Raw genomic sequence first — 21457 nt, forward strand, 5'->3', positions numbered from 1 at the left:
GGCGGGCGGCGCGGGGGGAGCGGGGCTGGGCGGCGCTGCCTCGGGCTCTGTGCGCTGCAGCCCGGAGCCGAGGAGGAGGAGGAGGCGGAGGAGGAGAAGGAGGCGGCGGCGGTGGGTCCCGGGCGGGGGGAGCGCGGCGCTGCGGACCCGGGCGGCTGGCAAAGGACGAGGCGGAGGCTGAGGAAGGCAGCGGGGAGACCCGGGCTGCAGCAACAAAGGCCAGCGAGCGATTGGCCGGGCTGCGGACGAGGTTAGCCGGGGACCGGGGTGGCTGGAGGCAGCTGCGAACGGTGCACGTGCTTGCAAACACGGGCGAGTGTGGAGCGGGGGGGGGTGTGCATGCCCGGCGGGTAGGGGCTCGCTGCCCCTCGGCGTGGGATGGCGAGGCTGCAGCGACAGCGTTCTGCCTGCACCCTGCCTAGGGTTTGCAGGGTAGGGGTGTGTGTGCGGGGGAGGATGCGAGCCAGGGGGCGGGCGAGTAGTCGCCCGGGACGGGACGGGAGAGAGGGTGGAGGAGGGGGCGGGATGGAACGCTCCGGGCGGCGCGCCCGTCCGCGCGCTCCACCGCGGGAGCTGACGACTGAGAACCTCGAATTTTAACTTAGCGTGCCCGCCCGCACGCGCCCACCCCTAAATCCTGCGGCCGCCGCCAGCGATCAGCTCTCACACAAACTTTAGCTGCGGGCTAGGGGCTTTGGGGTTGAGTGGGGGAGGGGAAAGGGAAAAGGCTCCTGATTGGCGTTGCGTGCAGCCAATGAGGCCAAGCGCCTCTGCTACAAGTAGACCCAATCCATTTCTAGAGGCAGAGGGGCGAGAAGGGGGAAGTAGAGGTGCCGCGGTGTCTGGGAGAGAGAAAAAGGGCTGGACCAATAGGTGCCCGGAAGAGGCGGGCTCAGAGGGCTGTTGATTGGAACTGGACGTGGATCCTCCCTTGGGGTGGTGCCGGAGGGGGGATGATGGGTCGAGAGGTGTGTCTATGTGGAGGCGAGGTGACCGGCAGGAAGTTGCCCCAATGGGCTGCGGAGTGGCTAGTGAGTGAGTGATGGACAGACGTGTAGGCCAACGGCTGGCCTTCAGTGTCTGTGGTTTCGTCCAATGGAGCAGCGCTGGGGCGGGGCCTCGGCTCGGGTTTAATGAGACTCCATTGGGCTGTAATCAGTGTCATGTCGGATTCATGTCAACGACAACAACAGGGGGACACAAAATGGCGGCGGCTTAGCTCCTACCCCTGGCGGCGGCGGCAGCGGTGGCGGAGGCGACGGCACCTCCTCCAGGCGGCAGCCGCGGGTTCTTTTTCAGGCAGCGGCAGCGCCCCCGGCAGGCGAGGTTGCTGTGGCGCGCAGCCAGGTCTGTCACCCACCCGGCGCGTTCCCAGGGGGAGGAGACTGGGCTGGAGGGAATATGAGGGGGGGTGTCGGGGCTTGCGACGCCCCTCCCACAGGCCTCTGCGCGAGGGTCACCGCGGGGCCGCGTGGGGTCAGGCTGCCCCTGAGCGTGACGGTAGGGGGCGGGGGAAAGGGGAGGAGGGATAGGCCCCGCCCCCGGCAGGGCCTCCGGGGCAAGGGGCGGGACTCGGCCGCAGAGGGGCGGGGCTATATCGGATTGGGCGGGGTTTGAGTTGTCGGAAGGCGTGGGCAGGGAGGGGATTCCTGAGTGGAAGTCAGCTGGTGGGAATTGTGTGTGGGGGATCGCGTTGGGTGCGAGGAGGACTATTGCGAAGGCGATAGGTAGCAGGGAGGGGACGCTGGAGGTGTGGAAGGCGATGTAGCAGGGAGTGTTGGGAGAAACGTAGTTTTAGTTTTGGAAGTGTAGACCTGAAAGGGCTGTGAGATCAGGTGAAGTGAGGGGGGAGGTTAGACTTGTCTGGGGGCAGAGTGAGGATGGCTTGGGTGTGGTGCATGTGCCCTGGGCTGGGCAAGCATTGCAGAGTAGATGCTGTGTGGGGTGGAGTCCCAACCCTTGGTACAGGTCCATTTGCTGTGATGGGAAACACCTGTCTGGGTGAAGTTGCAGCGTGGAATGGGAAGGGGGTGTACTGAGGATTTAAAGATTGGAAGGATGGAGTGGTTATGCTTGGGAGAGGTTTTTTTTGTTTTGTTTTTTTTTTTTTTTTAAATGATGTTAAGACAGCAGTGTAGACTTAACATGAAGGGAGCACTGGGAGGCTGCATATAACTTGCAAAATATATTTGAAGCAGAAAATCTCCTAGGGGCAGGGGGAGGACAGCAGAGGTTGCAGGTGTGGAGACCGAGGGTGGGACTGGGCCATAGCTCCCCGTGAAGGTAAGTGTTGAACTGTGCCCCGTGTGGGCAGGGGCCAAGAAAGGGGCATTCATTCCGGAGACAGAATTGCCCCTAGCCTGTGAAACTTGAGTTGGAGTTTTGAAGATCGTGCCAGAGAAAGGGTGTCTGATTTCTCAGGCAAAGGCAAAGCCACTTTGGGAAAGAACATGGCATATTTTTGAATTTGCTGGTACTTTGGTGTATGGGCAGAGTGCTGGGAGTGGGGGCCTTGAGGGAAGACAGGAGAGGCCAGATTACAAATGCACTGTGAAGGACTTGAAGCCCTGCAGTTTTGGGGATGTGACAGTGTTAGCGATTATGAACGGGTAACCATAGGGGATTATAGGTGTGGGAAACAGAAAAAGTGAACTAAGAAAGGAAGTGTATTTGTGTTAGAGGTACCAAGAAAGGAAAGTCTGCATGTGATCAGGAGTGGAGGTAGCAAATGGGAATTAGTTATGTGAGGATAATTTGTTTTGTGGTGTTCCAATAAAGTTTTTTAAAAAGTGTATTTTTCTCTTTGTCTTCTCTGGATACTAGATTTTTTGGCATTTTTTTTCATGAAGTAAAACCTCCATTTTCCCCCGTTAATAAATTCCTTACACATATTAAAATTGAGGTTTATTTATTAATTTGTGTATATTTGGTACAGGGTCTCACTATGTAGCTTGGACTCTTAGCGATCCTGTTCAGCCTCCCCAGCACAGGGATTACAGGTGTGCGCCACTACTCCCGGACTCAAAGGCTGGCTCAGCATGCCCACGGGTGGGGCCGGCATGGCCTGTTGTGCCAGGGTTGGAACCCTGGACCCTGTGCTTGTCTCAGCAGGCACTTAGTCTGTTGAGTTGTCTCGTTGGCCTTTTTTTATTTTGAGACAGTTTTGATTCATAGTTCAGGCCGGCTTCTTGATTCCTGGGGATCCTCCTGACTCAGCCTCCTGAGTGCTGGGATTTCAGGTTTGTGCCACCATGTCCAGATTGTTTTTGGCTTTTAAGGAGGAAAGCGCTGTGTGCAGTGATGCATGCCTGTTCATCTCAGTTACTCTGAGAAGTTGAGGCTGGAGGACCCCAACTTCAAGGTCACCCTGAGCAATTTTAGTCTTAAACAGGGCTGGGGATGTAGCCAATGGTACAATGTGTGTCTAGTATCTGTGAGGCCCTAGGTTCAGTCTTCAGTACTTAAAAGAAGAACAGATAATGTCACGTATTTGAAAAAGGATAAAATTCTTACCTGAGTGCACACCTGAAATGCTAGCGCTTGGGCAGGAGTCTGTGAATGCAAGGATAGTCTGGACTACATTGCATTTTGAATGGCTGATCAGGATGGTACTCACAAGTTTTACCTGCTGGCCATACCTGGCCCTCTGAATAGAGTGAATATTAGGTCACTGCTATTAGATAGACCATGTGTTCATTTCATGCTTTTTTTTTTTGGCGGAACCAGGGGTTGAACTCAGGCCCTTGCGCCTGTCAGGCAAGTGCTTATTCTACTGAGCTATCTCCCTGGCCTCCCATGCATTTTTTTTTTTTTTTTTTTTTTGTGAAGGCACTTTGGAACCTGTCAGGTAGAAGGTGTAATGTGATTGAAAGGTAAATACATTTGTATTTCCTAAGCACCTTTTTACAGGATGCCCACCATCTTCTGCTAAGCGTTGTCTAGTAGGGTGGAGAAAGAGTACACCACAGTTTTCAGGTTGTGTATTTCCACTGCTGCTGGGTACTGTAGTTTGAGGTTTGGGGCAACAGTGAACAAAGCTGCTGTGAGTATTTCCATACATGGCCTGTTGTGCCCATGTGCACAAGTTTCTCTGAGATGTTCATCTAGGAAAGAAATTGTCAGATCGTAGGCAGGATGGTCATCGACCCGAATTCCCTTGTCCCATTTTGTGTACAGCATCCTTGGTTCTCTTTGTCTGGATTTGGATGCCCATAGGGCCACCTTCCTTATGTAGGTTTCTGTTTCTTCATTGATAGTATCCACCAGTCAAACTTCTCCTGTTTTGTACCAGGTTATGCTCCCTCTAGCTTTTACCTGATTAGTAATCATGCTCAACAGCGTTTTAGTGTATTTATTAGCCATTTGTGTGTCCTTAAAGTTCCTGTTCAAAACCCCCACCACACACAATTTTAATTGGCCTTTTGTCTTTTATTGGTATTTAGAGGTTTTTTTTTATTTACTGTGAATACAAGTTCTTTGTCCTGTGTGCATGTCTCAGATTCCTCGATTCTCTGCCTTGCCTCCTTAATGCTCTTTATGATGTCTGTTAATGAACAGAAGTTCTTAATTTTAATGGAGTCAGATTTATTGGTCTTTTCTTTATGGTTCAGGCTTTTTGTGTCTTATTTTAAAGACTCTTATCCTACCCTGAGGTCAAGAATTCTTCTATACAATATTATCTCCTAAGAGCTTTACTGACCTTAAAAGACATAAGAGTAAAATACACTCTTCTTGACCTCAACCTCACATTAGAAATCTATTTTTGCTTCTCTTCACTTTCCTCTGTTCTCTGTCTTGAATTTTTGCTTGTCTACAGCTGTAACTACGAGCCAGGTGCTGACTTCTGTGTCTTAGGAGAAAATGGTCATAGAGCCAGAAGTTGAGCCAGATTAGATTTTACAGGTCTCCAGCTGACTGTGTTGCTCTTTCCCTTTTATGAGCTAGCATTTTATTGTGTTCCTGCCCTGTGCCCGCCACCATCCTTACTCTTTCATATTTGCTATCTAAATGGCTTCTCCTACAGTCATGTACTCCCATTTTTACAGAGAGAAAACTGGACTTCAATTGATTTAGTAACATGTCCGGTGACCCCACAAGTTTTATGTAGCTGGCAAGGTGGGAACTGGATGCCTGGACCCTCAATAATTCCCATCACATCACACTGAACTTGTTAAATAAGATTCCCAGAGCCTTCATTTTGCCAATATTCAAAACCAAAGAGAAAAACCTTGGTTTTTATTCTCTCTTGGTGTTAGAGCTCGCTCAGAGGGCCTGGCATCTGTCAGGTATGTGCTCCACCCTTGAGCTGCATCCCCAGCCCTGTCTTCCTTTTATTTACTTTTTTATTTTTTGTGGAACCGGGGATTGAACTCAGGCCCTTGCACTTGCCAGGGAAGTGCTTATTCCACTGAGCCATCTCCCTGATCCTTGAATTCATTTTTATTTATTTTTTATGTATTTGGTACAGGGTCTCGCTACACCTGAACTCATTATGTAGTCCAACCTGGCCTTAAACTTGAGTCTCCTGACTCAGCCTCCTAAGTACTGGAATGACAGGCATGTGTCTGTTTCCAGAATCTTTAAAAATTCATTTTTTTTTTTTTAATGCATTGTTCTCAGCAACTATCTTAAGAACTGGCGAAAGCCTAATTTGTAATTAGGGAGGAATTTAGATTGATAGACATTTCCAAATGCCAAAAGATGCTCCGAATTAGTAGATTATTTCTTAGGTGAAAGTGTTTAGTTATCATTAGTACTAATCAGGGTAATCTGGCTCCAAAGACCTGTTGACTTCAAATGACTTTTCATCTTGTCTTTGAAATCCTCTGTTTTACAAGGGATCAAATTTCCTGTGAGGTTCGTAATAGTGTGATTAACTTTTAGAGACTGAAACTATTAGCACTTAAATCTAGGAATGCCTCCACAAGCCTAATTCCTGGTTGGGGGGGTTGGGACATGCCTCCACTAATTTATGATGATGGTGTTGAAACTAATCTTTGCTAGGGATTATGGAAGCCATAATAGTTTATTGATGGTTCAATTATTGTTTGTTGAAGCAGATTTACACAATTATAGTTTAATGACATAACAAAGATATTGTCATCTAGGAGAGCATGACATGAAAAATTAAACTTCCAATTAATATAATATGTATTAGTTGAAATGATAATTTTCATGGTAATTTAGCTTCTTAGAAATCCTTAGAAAACAGTATGAGCTTATGAATTGAAAACTCAGTATTAATGAGTAGGAGAAAAGAACTTAGTGTTACCTTAAAAAGATAGGGAATTAAATATTCAATCTAACTGAGTGCTTGGGCTTGCAGCTGAATTAGACTCATAAGTTGAGTAAGATTGATGTGTGGGGAGATGAAATCCTGGTTCGTCTTCCAGCTCCCTTCCGTCCAGTCTGTATGGTTAGGTACTGTTGTCTGTCATTCAGCAAATGTGTGTGTTCTGGCCTGCTCTGCATATTGTTGTGTCGCTTGCTCCTCCGGTAGCCTCCTGCTACATCTGTCTTGTTCACATACATGCCATGGTCTGTCTTTAGCTAGAGCCAACTTTTTGCTTGTTATTTATGTGTGTATGTATTTATAATTTGTGGTACTGGAAGTAGAACCCAGGGCCTTTGCACTGAGCTACACCTGAACCTCTTTTATTTTTTGAGGTAGGCTCTGCCTAAATTAATAAAGAACCTGTTGTATTTTTTTTTTTTTTTGGTGAAACCAGGGATTGAACTCAGGCCCTTGCGCTTGCCAGGGAAGTGCTTATTCCACTGGGCCATCTCCCCGGTCCCCTTGAGAAGTGCTTATTCTACTAAGCCATCTCCCTAGCCCCAAAAGTAGCCTGTTTATTTATTTATTTATTTTTTTTTTTTTGGGGGGTGGTAAAGATCCTGAGTCGCAGGTCAACAATTTCTGACACTGCCAGTCAAGCGGAAGACCCAATACTATTATGGACTACTGGACTCTTTTAGAATATTTTGCTGAGTTAACACACCTATAATAGTCAAATGACGGAACTAAAGAAAAAAGGGGATACAGATGAATGTCCATTTTGTGTCTGTGTATTCAAAATGGTTATTAGGATAGATATATAGTTACATTCTCTCTCTCCTTTTTTTGTTTTTTTTGGCAGAACCAGGGATTTGAACTCAGGCCCTTTTGCCTGCCAGGGAAGCACTTATTCCTCTGAGCCATCTCCTCAGCCCCAACATTCTCTTAATGAATAGAAGGATTTGTTGTAATAGTATTTGTAAATAAGATAACATGTCTGCATCTTGTACAGCAAATAACCACTAGGAAGAGAGTATGCAATGTGTTAATTATTGAAACTGTCCTACAGATTTGATTTGAAACTGTCTCATTGCTATTTGTCTCTCAATAAAATTATGGAAAAAAAAAAAAAGATCCTGAGTCACAAAGTTGCACAAGTGGGGCTCGAATTGGTGTTTATACTATCCTGCCTCAGCTTCCCAGAATGCTAGGTTTACAGGTGTGTCCAACTACAGTGAATTAGTTTTGCCTTGTTTACTGTTTTTTTCTTCAGACTGGTTCTTGCTTTGTAGTCCAGGCTGGCCTGCAACTCACTGCATAGCTTCAGCCTTGCAGAGTGCTAGAATTACAGGTGTGAGCCACCATGCCTGGTTAGGTGGAATTGGTGTACGAATGTGGTGCTTTGTTATTTATGGGCTTTTAAACAATTCATTGAGGTGAAGTTCAGAGTCTTTTAATTATGTGTTTGGTATAGGGTCTCACTGTGCAGCTTGGACTCCTGTTTTCAGCCTCCCCAGTGCTGGGATTACAGGTGTGCACCACCATGCCCAGTCTCAGTGGCCTGGCTCAGCGTTTCTGGGGGCAGGACTGGTACCTGCAGGGCATGTGGTGCCAAGATCCCCTGCACTTGCCTGAGCAGGCGCTTAGTCCCCTGAGCTGTCTCACTGAGTATGAGGCCTAGTGGCCCTTCACATGAGTCTTTTAAAGACGGACAATTGAGCATTTAATACATTCAGTGTTGTATGACTGTGTGTGTCCAGGGCTGGGGAGATAACTCTGCGGTCAAAGTGCCTGCCTGGCAAGTGCAGGGGGCCCGGTTCAATCCCCAGTACCGCATGCTGTGCCTCCTAGAAGCCGGCTGTTAGCATGTTAATCCCAACACTGGGGAGACTGAGACAGGAGGATCACTATGAGTCCACAGCAAGACTTTGAACCAAATAAAGATTAAAATAAATAAAACCAAAAATTTCCATCTCTTGTTCTCCCTCCCATTTGAACAAGAGCTCCCTACATTCCGCTATCTTTTATTTTGTTCTTTATTTATGCTTTGGGTTTCTCATATAAGAAAAACCATGCAATACTTGTGTGCCGGATTTATTTTACTTAACATTAGGGTCTCAAGTGGATCTGTTTTCCTACAAGTGACACAAGCTCCTCTTTTAAAGCAGAGTACTTCTGCAGATGTGGAAGACAGGACAGGAGCGAGAGGGAGCCAGAAAGGGAGGGGACAAAAAGAATGAAGATGTGTTATATACATGTGTAACTCCCCATGAGAAATGTAGTCACTGTGTGCTCCAAACATGAGATAAAAAATCCAGAATAAAACACACCATCCACTTCAAACATTTTTTGGTCTCCAATTGCCCCTTCCCTAAGCCATAGCAATCTGTTTTTCTTTGGATCTGGTGTCTTTTTTTTTTTTTTTTAATTTTAATTTTTAATTTTTTTCAGCAAAACCGGGGATTGAACTCAGGTCCTTGCGCTTGCCAGGGAAGCACTTATTCCACTGAGCCATCTCCCCGGCCCCAATTATTATTTTTTTTTTACATGGCCTTTTGTTTTTGACCTCAACTACAACAGGATGATTTCAAGTCCAACACTGTAGAAACACATACCACTACTTCATTGTGGCCCCCCCCTTTTTTTTTTGTACTGGGAATCAAACTCAGGACTTTGTGCTTGCTGGGGATTGAACTCAGGCTCTTGAGCTTGCCAGGCAAGCGCTTATTCTACTGAGCCATCTCCCCAGCCCCTTTTTCTTTTTCTTTCTTTTTTTTTTTTTGCGGAACCGGGGATTGAACTCAGGCCCAGCCCTTGCACTTGCCAGGGAAGCCCTTATTCCACTGAGCCATCTCCCTGGTCCCTCTTTTTTTTTTGAGACAGGGTTTCATTACTCAGTTCAGGCTGGCCTTGAATTCACAGTGATCCTCTTGCCTCAGCCTGTCAAGTGCTGGGATCACAGGCGTGCAGCATTGTGCTCAGCAAGGTGATTGTTTTTATTTTTATCTTAATGCTACTAACCTATATCCCCAGCCCCCAGTGAGGTGATTGTTTTTAATTGATATTTATAGCTTCACCTACCATTTCACATGTTTTAGACCTCAAGCATTAATTTTGGGGTTTAGGTGCATTTATGACATGAAAGTTAGCACATTTCATCATATGGATGATGATGGATTTTTAAATTAACTCCTTAATTGTGCAAGTTAATAGGGTTCATTGTGACATTTCCAAAATTGTGTATGCCCTCCTCTTGCCCCTTGGATGACGTTTGATGTCACAGTGACAGATATCTGTTAACTGAGAATACTATTTTGAGCCACTGCTAATAGGCTATGCTGGGTGTTGAAAGGAAAGAGAAGTCAAGGTCTCCTCTGTTAAGCTGTTTATGTTGGAGTTTTTGGAAGCTATTGTTAAGATTTGTAGATGCTCAGTAAGTTATGCAGTGGGCTTTGAAAAAAATCCAGGAGCTTGTAAAAGTAAGACTGCTAAAAATAACTGTTAGCAAATAAATAAAGCTCAGAATGGAAAAAGAGCAAACTCTTATTAATCTTTTTTTTTTCTCCTGCTGTTTTTGGTGCATCTCTAATCTCATGACTCAAGTGTTAGGACATTGATTTTGAAATAACACACAGCCTTAGTGAAAGCTTAGAGGAGGACTTGCATAATCCTTACAATCCAGGATATTTTGACTCTTCTAATGCTGACATGAATATTTCTGAATAGGGTTGGTATTTATATAATACCAGTGGAGCTCAAAGCTCAGTGTTGGACTGAACATTTTTCTAGATCTGTTTAGAATAGTTTGTAATGAATGATGTAAATAGTGTTATAAGACTGTTTGATACAACCATATAATTTGCTGATTTTTTTTTTTTTGAAGCTAAAAATAAAATGCTTCACAACCTTAGAAGTTAGGATAATTTAATTTGATGTAGCATGAATTCCCTGAATTAATATGAAATGATTTGCCACATTTTTTAATAGACTTTTAGCTCAACTTTCAATTTTTATAGAAAAAAATGAAAAGAGAATAATGATTTTAGTTTTAGCTTGTGATTGAATGTCCTATCTACATATGAAACAAGTCCCAGTGCTCTGAGAAAAGAGAAGTGGTGTGGATAATTCTGAGTCAGGGAAAAAAGAAATCATTTCTATTTGGCTTTTGAATGAATTATGCATTTTTTTCTGTAGATTTGTCTTTCTAGTTAGATACTGCTTAGGCTAATATGAAATTGGTTTTCAATCTATTCTCTTAGCTTACACCAATTTATAGTGGGACCAGTGGGATGTCAGAAACAAATCAGCCTAAGATTAAAAAATTTGCAGTGGATAATATACAAAGTGGATAATATACATGTGTTTGGTTGAGAATTGGCTACAGATAAGAGACTTCTGATTTTGTTCTCCTAGCGGTGTATTTTTTTTTTTTTTTTTTTAAACACTGTGATTCTGCTTGTAGCAAAGAGCTGCTGAGTTACATCTGCTTCTGCCTAATTAACTCTGTTGGTTGGTGTCAGATGAGAGCTAATTTTGAGATTAAATTGAGGAGTGGGGTGTGGGCTAGGGGCTGGGGGAGGGGAGGAAGGTCTGAGGTTGCTTGGTTTTCTAGAAGGTCCAAATAAAAGAATTCACAGTTGCTTTTAAATTTATTTTCTGCTTCTGAAGTCAAAGTGATCACTACATCCTGAGATGTCAGCTGTGTCAGCATGCGCTTACCATTGTGGAAACTGGCCCACTTACCTTTTAGGTGAAGCTGCTGTTGGTCATAGCTCTGTAATCCAGTCAGTTCTTAGGTGCCAGGTGGCTTTTGGGACAAATAATGAACACTACGTGGGAAAGTTGATGCTGACCTGAAAACAATTTTTATCTCCCCGCCCCCCATGTTTGCCTGGCTATTTGAGTAATAGTGGAATTTTTCTTTTCTTTTTTTCTTTTGGAATTTTTCTTTTTTTTTTGGGGGGGGGATTTTTCTTATAATGGGATCTTTCTTAGACATCTTATCACAAGCCTAATTTTTTAAAAAAACGGAGTACACATATTTGCTTCCGCAGCACATATATTTAAATTGGAATCTGTGGAGAAGATTAGCATTGCCTTTGAGCAAGGATGACATGCACATTCTTGACACTTTCATGTTGCTATGCTGATGGTTTGTGGAAAAAATAAAATGTGGAGGACAAGTCAGGCCTAAAAAAGTGAAATTAAGCCCAAGTTCAAGCTAAGCCTAAGCAATTTAGGGATACCCTGGCTCAAAACAAAAAAGGGTGGGAATTGTAGCTCAAGACGGAGCCCCTGGATTGCATTGCTAGTGCCATGAAAAGGAGTGAGATTAGGGCCACGGATGTAGCTCAGTGGCACAGCGCCTGCCTAGCAAGCGCAAGGCCCAGAGTTCGATTCCCGGTACCAAAAAAGAAAATAGTAAAAATAAGACCAAAAAAAAAAAAAAAAGAGAAAAGGAGTGAGATTTATTTCTTTAGGTACTTCTTTTTTTTTGTTTAGGTACTTCTTGAGGCAATTTTTTTTTTCCTGTCCTGAATTCTGTTGTCATAAATATTCTTTAATGGTTTGAAAGAATTAATACATTGCAAATGTAGTGACTGATAACACACTGCAGCTGTCTATACTCGCTGTGGAGTATTGGTTGTGGAGCTTGTTTGTGATAGTTGGAGCGCTCTGTGGATGGTGCTGAATTAGAGTTGTCCCTCTGCCCAAGTAAATATTTATTCTTTTCCTTTTGACAGACTTGCCTGAAGACCTGGACAATCTTCATTTTTGTCACAGACTGTTAAAAACGTTTGGAGTTCCAATTCTGGTATTTCCCCTTCTTTTATTACATTTTTTAGATATAAAATGTCAGTCTCACTGAAATGTGTTGGTAATGGATATGAATGATTATTTTGATCATGGATACTGATTGTGGTTAAGAACTTGTCATAAAGGTACCTTTTGGGTATTTCTTAGTTATGAAATGTGTTTTGTTTTAATGTATGCCCATTTGCTTGTGTAACCAAAATGCCTAAAGGCAACTGTAATATTGGCCACTTTCCTGTGACCTCTTCTCTTGCTTCCTGAAGGTATACTTTGTGCAATCAAATTAAATTAGTTGTGATTCATTCTGAATAAATGATGAAAGATGAAAGAATTACTTGGATACACTGAAATGCCTTCTAATGAACTTGTGCCAGACCATTTTACTTTGGAGAGCTCAGTTTCCTGTTCTAAACTCACTGACACAGAATGATTCCTGTGTTCTGTCCTGACAGTGGTTGTTCAGGGAGAGCCAGCAGCTTCGTTCTGAAACACACTGTGTTCCAAGCCTAACATTTTTGTCAGTGATTTATATGATGACATGAAAGGGAGTGCTCATTACATTTGCAGACGACATTGATGACAGAATCAAGACTCAAAACAATTTTTTGCAGCTTGGAAGATAGACTCAAACCAACAAGATGAAATTAAACTGTAATAAACTTTAAATCCCAGCATTTAAATTTGTACAAGGAAAGAATGGGAAGGTTCAGTTTGACAGCAGTTCTGAAAACAGATCTGGGCATTTTAGTTGGACTACGTACTGAGCAGAGCTGCTGTGGCAGGGCTGTCAAGGACATTCCTGTGACTTGGGGCTGCATTTATAATTGAGTAGGGCTTGGACTACTGGATTTTAGGAACATCAGCCAGAGTAGTGAGCAGCCTAGCTAAGTGCCCAGTGCTGGGAGGCTATGATGTGGAAGGGTCAAGGAAGTCAGGGGTCCGTGGCTTTAGTAAGCTGGGATTGATGGTAGGCTGGGGTTTGGGTGCTGTATGCTTGTGTTTGGGACAGTCTGCTTAGTAGGCTAGGCTGTCCTTGAACTCCCAAGGTAACCCTGCGTGGTAGATCCTTTACTTCAACCCTTTCCGCAGTTCTGGAAGAGGTATACAGAGCAGACCTCCTGTACCGTGGTTCTACTTTTCATAGTTTTAGTTGCTTGTGGTTTGCCTTGGTCCAAAAATAATATTAAATGCAAAATTCCTGAAATGAACAATTCATACATACATATAGTTTGTTCGTTTGTTTTGACTGGGAATTGAACCCAGGTCCTTTGCATTAAGCTAGATTCTGCCCTCTGCCTCATTAAGTTTAAGTTGCCCAGGCAGTGTTCAAACTTGCAGCCCTCTTGCCTCAGTCTCCCTCCCAAAGTGCTGATAGTTAAAGACATCAACCACAACATCTGGCTGTCTTATAAATTTTATTTTAGGGGCCAGGGAGATGGCTTAGTAGAAAAAAGTGCTTGCCTGAAGTGCAAGGGCTCGAGTTCAATCCCTGGTTCTGAAAGGAAAAAAAAAAAAAAAATATATATATATATATATATATTTTTAATTTTAACTTTTAAAAATATATTTGGTACAGGGTCTCACTATGCAGCGCAGGCTCCTAGTGATCTTCCTGTTTTCAGCCTCCCCAGTGCTGGGATTACAGGCCTGCATCACCATGCCCAGGACTTGGTGGCCTCTGGCCTAACATACCCTAGGGCAGGGCCCCTGCAGGCATGTGGTGCCTGGGATCCAATCCCACTTGCCTAATGCTTAGTCATTTAGTCCCTTCATTCACTATCTTGCTGGCCCTCATAAATTTTAAATCTTGTTGGGCGTGGTGGTGCACACCTGTAATCACAGTACTTTTAAGAGGCTGAGGCAGGAGGATCATTGTGTTCCAGACCAGCCTGGGCTACAAAGTGAGGTCAAGGCCCGCCTGAACTGCATAGAGAGATCCTGTCACAAAAATACAAAAGCAGAATGAAAATTTTATTTTATTTTTTTATTTTTATTTATTACATTTATTTAGTGTGTGTGTGTGTGTGTGTGTGTGTGTGTGTGGCCAGCTCAGCCCACCAGGGGGCGGGCTGGCTGGCATGTGGTGCTGGGGGATCGAACTGAGGTCCCTGTGCTTTGCCAAGCTTGTTTCAAGTAGGTGCTTTAGACCACTGAGCCATCTCTCCAGCCCCTGGAATGAAAATTATAAATGCACTTTATTACAGTATGTTACAATTGTTCTGTTTTATTAACTATTGTGTTGATGTTTTATACCCAATTTACAAAATTAAATTTATCATAGGTGCATGTGTATAGGAAAGAACTGTACCGTGCTAAAGGGCTCAAGATTCCCCCTGGTTTTAGGCATGCCCGGGGGGTTGGCGCACGTCCCCCGTACATGGGGGCTCCAGTATCAGCACTGGCTGTGGGCCGAGTGTGTAGACTGCCTTCCTGCAGGTCTTTCTCCCAGCTGGCCTGGAGCTGGGTCAGAGTGCTGTTCCTGTCTCCACACCGGAAGAGCCGCCTGGAGTGGGCAGGCTAGGCATCAACAGGGCTGGATGGGGCTTCTGAAATGTAGCGTAAGAGCTGTGAGGTTGTTAACCTCAGGTGACTCCTATCTTGATCTGACCTTGCCTACCTGTAGAATTGTCCAGAAGAGCAAATGACAAGTAAACATACTACAAAAAGTAAAGCTGTGGGTGTCAGCTGTGGAGAACAAGATTGGAGTCCAGGTCCAGCACAGCTCTGAAACTGGGGCTCTTTTGTTGTGTCTCTGGGCCTCTCAGAGAGCTCCCCACCATCTGCTGGAGTGGATTGTAGGGACCTGGACTGAGCTGCTTAGTGAACTTTGGGTATTAAGATAACCAGTGTGCTGCATTATTCAAAGATGATGCGTTATGTTTCTATATTTGTTTCAGTTCTCATGCCTGTGGGTTGGAGGGTGTTACAGATCCTCTGCATAGGACAGGAGGACCTGATCCCATAGAAGAAGGGTTTAGGTTGGGGACTGGGTTATAGCTCACTAAGAGCTTTTGCCTATCCTGTGAGAGTCCTTGAGTTTGATCCCCAGCACTGAGGTGGAAAAGTGATTAGGTGGTAGACTTGCAAAATAGTAGTACTCAGTTGAAAGTAGGATTATTGCTCTTTCCTTTTTTTTTTGTTAAGAGTCTTTCAGGTTGCTGTGTGTGTCCCACATCTGGGGTGTGCTGAGATGGTGATTGAGACTGGGCAAAGTGTTGTATGCTTGTAATCCTAGCACTTAGGAGGCTGAACACAGGCAGAGCACTACATAGTGAGACCCTATAGACCCTGTACTTGGGGAAAAAAAAAAAAAAAAGTCTTGCTATACCATTCTGGCTAGTTTTGGCAGTAACTGTTGATTTTCTTTTTCTTTTTTTTTTTTTCCTTTTTTGGTAGTGGAAATGGAATTGAATTTATGACCCTACACTTGCTAGACAGGTGCTGTGCTACTGAGCTAGATCCCCATCCAGGGTAGTTTTTTTTTTAAACATTTATTTGTGTGTGTGTGTGTTTGTGTGTGTGTGTGTGGCCAGCTCAGCCCACCAGGGGGCGGGACTGGCTGGCTGGCATGTGGTGCTGGGGGATTGAACCGCGGTCCGGGTGCTTTGTTAAGCTTGTTCTAAGTAGGTGCTTTAGACCACTGAGCCATCTCACCAGCCCCAGTTTGAGATTTTTTTGACGGTTAATGGTGAGATATTTATTTTGTTTCCATCATATTTTTTTGTTTGTATTATGTTTTGAAACAGAGTCTAGGGGCCGGGGAGATAGCTTAGTAGAGTAAGCACTTTTCTGGCAAGTGTGGGGTCCTGAGTTCATTCCCCAGTACCTTTAAAAAAAAAAAAAAAAAAAAAAAAAGAAAGAAAGAAAGAAAGAAAAAGAGTCTAGCTATGTGGTTTAGGCTTACCCTGAACTTTTTTTTTTTTTTTTAATGTATTTGGTACAGGGTCTCACTACACAGTTTGGACTCTTAGTGATCCTCCTGTTTTCAGCCTCCCAAATGCTGGGATTATAGGCTGCCCCACTATACCCAGTCTCAATCCCAGTCTTGGCCCCAGGGGTGGGGCCAGCACAGGCATGCCTGGGATCAAACCCACACATTAGTCCCCTGAGATAAATCACTTTTGATACTGCTTTTGTTTTGTTATTTTGATTTTATTGATTTATTTTTTATTTATTTTTGGTGCTGGAAATTGAACTTGGGATTTTGTGCTTGCCAGAAAGGCCCTTGTGCCACTGAGCTAACTCCCCGGCCCCAGCTTTGTCATGTTGAAAAATGTCTCCCAGGGCCGGGAGGATGGCTCAGTAGAATAAGCGCTTCTCTGGCAAACACAAGGGCCTGAGTTCAAGCCCAGGTTCTGCCAAAAAAAAAAAAAGTCTCCCAGTCTTGAATTCACTAGGTAGGCAAGTGACCTCCAACTTGTGACCTTTCTTCTTTCCTAGTGCTGGTGTCTACAGGCCTGTGTTATCACACTGGATTTTTGATGTTGATTTCATATATACCTTAGTCCATTGACATTAATAACAGTACTTTTGGGTTTTTTTTGGGGGAACTGGGGGTTGAACTCAGACCCTTGTGCTTGCCAGGGAATAACAATACATTAAATGTATAATTTATTTATTTTTATTTTTTTATTTTATTTTTTATTTTTTTATCTTAATTTCTTTTTTTCCTTTTTTTTTATTTATTTGAGAGAGAGAGAGAGAGAGAGAGAGAGAGAGAGAGAGAGAGAGTGAGTGGTGTGTGTGTGTGGCCAGCTCAGCCCACCAGGGGGCGGGGCTGGCTGGCATGTGGTGCTGGGGGATTGAACCGCGGTCCCTGATGCTTTGCTAAGCTTGTTCTAAGTAGGTGCTTTAGACCACTGAGCCATCTCTCCAGCCCTAAATGTATAATTTAGATGTGATCTCGTACATGCTCTGTAAATGTCTTCATGTAAATAAGTTAAAAGTCTTATTTTGGTACTAGGGATCGAACTCAGGACATTGCACTTGCTAGGCAGGCGCTTAGGCTGCTGAACTATATATCCCCAGCCCCAATAAATGAAAAATCTTTGAAAAAAATTTTTTTTTCTCAGACTGTGACCCAATTTCTGGCTGTGTTATACAACACCTGCTGTCATTACTTGTCTGGTCATTTTGCATCTGAAAAAGTAATACCAAGGAATCTCTATTTTTAGAAGTCCCTTTATTAAAAGTGTTTTCTTTCCTTTTTATCCTTAGGTCTTGGTTTCCTAGTTAAAGATGTTCTTGACTTGAATGCAGTCTTTCCTGTTGGTAAAATAAGACCACTTCCTCCACTGCCTGTTTGTCCTCTTTGGGCTCTCTGAAGGATGGATGTTTTTAAGGTGTTGCTTAATATGGTCTGGAATACTCTGCCCATTTGTTGAACTGTAGACGACTTTCCAATGTGCAAAGTCTGTTAAATACAAGGAGAACCTCTATGGGTAACTTTTGTGTTGAAGAAGTCATTTGTCAACCATGGTAAAACTTGCAAACCCACTTTATACAGAGTGGATTCTTGAAGCTATACAAAAAATCAAAAAGCAAAAGCAAAGGCCCTCTGAAGAGAGAATCTGCCATGCGGTCAGCGCCTCCCATGGGTTGGATAAGAAGACCGTCTCCGAGCAGCTGGAGCTCAGCGTCCAGGATGGCTCTGTGCTCAAAGTCACCAACAAAGGCCTCGCCTCCTACAAGGACCCAGACAACCCCGGGCGCTTCTCCGCGGTTAAGCCGGGCACTTTTCCAAAGTCAGCCAAGGGGTCGAGAGGATCATGCAATGATCTCCGCAATGTGGATTGGAACAAACTGCTAAGGAGAGCAATTGAAGGACTGGAGGAGCCAAATGGCTCCTCCTTGAAGAACATCGAGAAGTATCTCAGAAGTCAGAGCGATCTCGTGAGCACCACCACCAACCCGGCCTTTCAGCAGCGCCTCCGCCTGGGCGCCAAGCGTGCCGTGAACAACGGGAGGCTACTGAAGGATGGGCCGCAGTACAGGGTCAACTATGGGGGTGCAGATGGCAAGGCGGTGGCGCCCCAGTACCCCAGCTCCTTCCCAGCCTCGCTCCCACCGGTCAGCCTCCTCCCGCATGAGAAAGACCAGGTAAGTGAGGAGGAGGGACTCCCTGTGCTTTGTGGCCAGGGCTCTTCTGACTTCCCTAGGTGTTGCGTTTCCTGTGGAGAGAAGATGTGGGTACATTTTGATAAAAATAAGATACAGTGCCTTCAAGCTGGCTTTTGCATTTGAAGTTGTACACATCATGTTATAGTGTAGTGAGGGCTGCCTAGCTGGTTGGCTGTTAGGTAGAAGCCATGACTCATTCATTGTCCATTGGTGGCTGCTGGAAAGGCCGGGGTAGACAACTTTATTCCTCCTGCCCCAAGCCTGGGGCATATATTTCAGAAACCCAAGAAAAGCTGTTATATATTTTCCTTATGTTAAGTTCTGAGAGGAATCTCTAGACATACTGTTTTAATACTAAAATTATTTTAATATGTGGCCTAAGTTCTTCCTGTGTTCTATTTAGCATCGTTGATTGTCTACTTCTCAGTAGGTGAATGTTTATTTTGTGTCCTGTAGTGTCTTTTTGTACACTCTTGGGTTTTAGGTTATTTCTGTAGCATTAGAGATAAGTGGTAGAATTACTCTTCCATGTCTGCTATGTTCTTTAAGTCTTTGGTTAAGTAAGGTATTTCTTTTGTCTCACAGCTAAAGAATTAGTCTTCCAAACTAAAACCAAAGTAGACCAGTAGTGAGTTGTTTTTAATTCAGATCCTTCAGCTTTGGGGTGTGTCCTTTAGGGGATGCATACATTGATCCCAGTTAATTAATCGTCTTGTAAACCATGTAGTCAGTATGGTAGAAAAAGTGTTTTTGTCATCTAATGACAGTTTTAGGAAGGATTGAACACAGCATTGGCAAAAGCTATGCTTCTGACCATTGCTTTTCCTCTTTGGATGCCACACACCCTGAGTTGCGTTCTGTCTGGCTCCTGCAAGCTTCAAATAGAATTCTAATGCTCTAGACGCCATTAGAATTTAGGTGGCTGGCCTCTCCACAGACTAATCTAAAGCATAGAATTTTTTCCTTAACTATATTTGTATCTCATTAATGTTTCACAGCATTTGTTTACAATCTTTTGATGGTTGTTGTGTTTGTGTAAGTAATGCCTAGTTCCTTGTGGGAGAAGGTGAGCATGAAGAAACAGGTAAACCTGTGAAATTTTCTTTTTTTGTGTTTAGTGCAGGGTCTACAGGGTCTGCAGGGTCTCACTAGGTAGATGGGACTCATAGTGATTCTCCTGTTTTCAACCTCCCAACTGCTGAATTACAGGTGCGTGCCACCACCCCCAGTCTCAACTGCTGTCTCAGCAAGCCCCAGGGATTGAACCCAGGTCCCTGTGCTTGCCTAAGCAGGTGCTTAGTTGGGTGAGCTAGCTGGCTGGCCCCAAAATTTTCTTCTTTTTTTTGGTGGTACCAGGGATTGAACTCAGGACCTTCCCTTGCTGGGTAGGTACTTATTCCACTGAGCTATTTCCCTGGCCCAAATTATTTTTTTTCTTTTTCTTTTTTTTTTTTTTTGGTGGAACCGAGGATTGAACTCAGACCCTTGCGCTTGCCAGGGAAATGCTTATTCTACTGAGCTATCTCCCTGGCCCCTTAAAATTTTTTTCTTCTTCTTTTTTTTTTTTTTTGTTGCTCCGAATGCCTTCAGGGCAGATTTGGCTGGCTTGAGTTCTGGGGATCGAACCACAGCAACCTGAGCCTGACTGCTTGGTTGAAGCAGACACTTAAAGAGCTGAGTGAAGGGGCAGGCTCCCCAAATTTTCTTCTTAATAACATTTATTTTTTGTCTTTTTAAGACAGGCTCTCACTATGCAGTTCAGGCTGACCTTGAGCTCACTTTGTATCCCAGGCTGGTCTTATTTTATTTTTGGGCAGAACTGGGGTCCAGGCTGGTCTTTAACCCACAATAATCCTCCTGCCTGAGCCTCCCAGTCCTCCTGTCTCAGCTTCCTGATTGCTGGGGTTGAGTGCTGGGATTACAGGAGTGCACCATTTTCCCCTCTCCCCCTTAATAACATTTGTTTAATGAAAAGAAAATGAGTTATATCCTAATTCCCGTGTCTCACATAGCCATGTTAGACATCATTGTTTTTCTTTTTCTTTTCTTCTTTTTTTTTTGGTACCAGGGATTGAACTCCTGACCTTGTGCTTGCCAGGCAGGCGCTTAAGCCACTGTGCTATCTCTCCAGCCCTAGATACCATTGCTTTTCTTTAAATATTTTTATGAAAGCTTATATATGTCCTGAGGAAATTCCTTGTGGAATGTAGAGCCATTTCTTGATAAGTAGGAATGATCTTTGTTTTAAAATGTATCATTCTGAGGTGTGCCAGTGCTTTATAGTTTTCTGTTCTGTGGACTGGTGGTGGCTCTGTAGCCAATTTAGTAGTGCGTTTTAATGATTTTACTATCCTGGGGATATTTTCACTTGTGCTAGAATGGCGATGAATTTTCCACAGTGACCTTCCTATCTTCTCTACCCTTGCCTGCCACTTCTTGCCAACCTTCTCATATTTTTTTCAGGCAGCATCTGTACAAACTATTTTTAGTCTGCAGGAAAATTTGTGTCTGAAAGTATCTAGGATTGAGAACAGTAATTTATTGCTTAGCATGCAATTGCAACTGCTCTTTTGATGATGCTGGTCTTTAAAGTGTCCAGTTAGCAGCATCGTTTAATGAGAGAAGCTGAGAAATGCATCCTACAAGTTTTACTGTGTGTGATTTGAAGGTTAGTTATATTGAGTAAGTATAATTGTTTAAAAAGAACAAATAAAAAAGTCAGTTCAAGGCACTTGGCAACATGCTTGTAACAGCTTCTTTTTTTTTGGCCAGCTCAGCCCACCCTGAGGACAGGGCTGGTGAGGCATGTGCTAGGGATTGGACCACATTTTCCTGCACCTGCCTAAGCTTGCCTAAGCAGGCACCTTTTTTTTTTTTTGGCAGAACCTAGGATTGAACTCAGGCCCTTGTTGCACTTGCAAGACAAGTGCTTATTCTACTGAGCCATCTCCCTGGCCCAAGCAGGCACTTTTTAAATTCTATTTTTTATTTTTGTATTTGGTACAGGGTCTGTAGGGTCTACAGGGTCTCACTATGTAGATCAGACTCATAGTGATCCTTCTGTTTTCAGCCTCCCAAGTGCTGAGATTACAGGCTCGCACTACCATGCCATCTCAATCCCAGTCTCAGTGTGCCTCGGGGGTGGGGCCAGCATAACACACTGGGAATCAAAGCCCAGCCACTGCACTCTGTCTAAGCAGGTACATTAGTCCACTGAGCTATCTCGTTGGCTTTTTTTTTTTTTTTTTT

General features: G+C 44.1%; 1 protein-coding gene and 1 non-coding gene across 5 annotated transcripts in view; both read left to right on the forward strand.

The window, feature by feature from the left end:
• The first annotated feature begins 125 nt into the window (after nt 1-125).
• Nucleotides 126-21457, forward strand: part of Kat6b (lysine acetyltransferase 6B) — a 205595-nt gene continuing 184263 nt past the window's right edge. For 3 of the 4 annotated variants that reach the window (XM_004624035.2, XM_004624036.2, XM_004624037.2), the window contains exons 1-3: nt 971-1347; nt 12019-12089; nt 17306-18187. In XM_004624035.2, the coding sequence (XP_004624092.1) occupies nt 17564-18187 (624 nt within the window). In that variant the 5' untranslated portion in view covers nt 971-1347; nt 12019-12089; nt 17306-17563. Of the gene's footprint in view, nt 251-970; nt 1348-12018; nt 12090-17305; nt 18188-21457 lie in introns of those variants that run through there. The other variant, XM_023718838.1, reaches the window with a different exon arrangement.
• Nucleotides 11317-11418, forward strand: LOC111818737. The gene has a single exon (XR_002822652.1). It is a non-coding gene; the product is annotated as a U6 spliceosomal RNA (small nuclear RNA).

This window comes from Octodon degus, unplaced genomic scaffold (genome assembly GCF_000260255.1).
Source record: "Octodon degus isolate 3935 unplaced genomic scaffold, OctDeg1.0 scaffold00005, whole genome shotgun sequence".
Lineage (NCBI taxonomy): Eukaryota > Metazoa > Chordata > Mammalia > Rodentia > Octodontidae > Octodon > Octodon degus.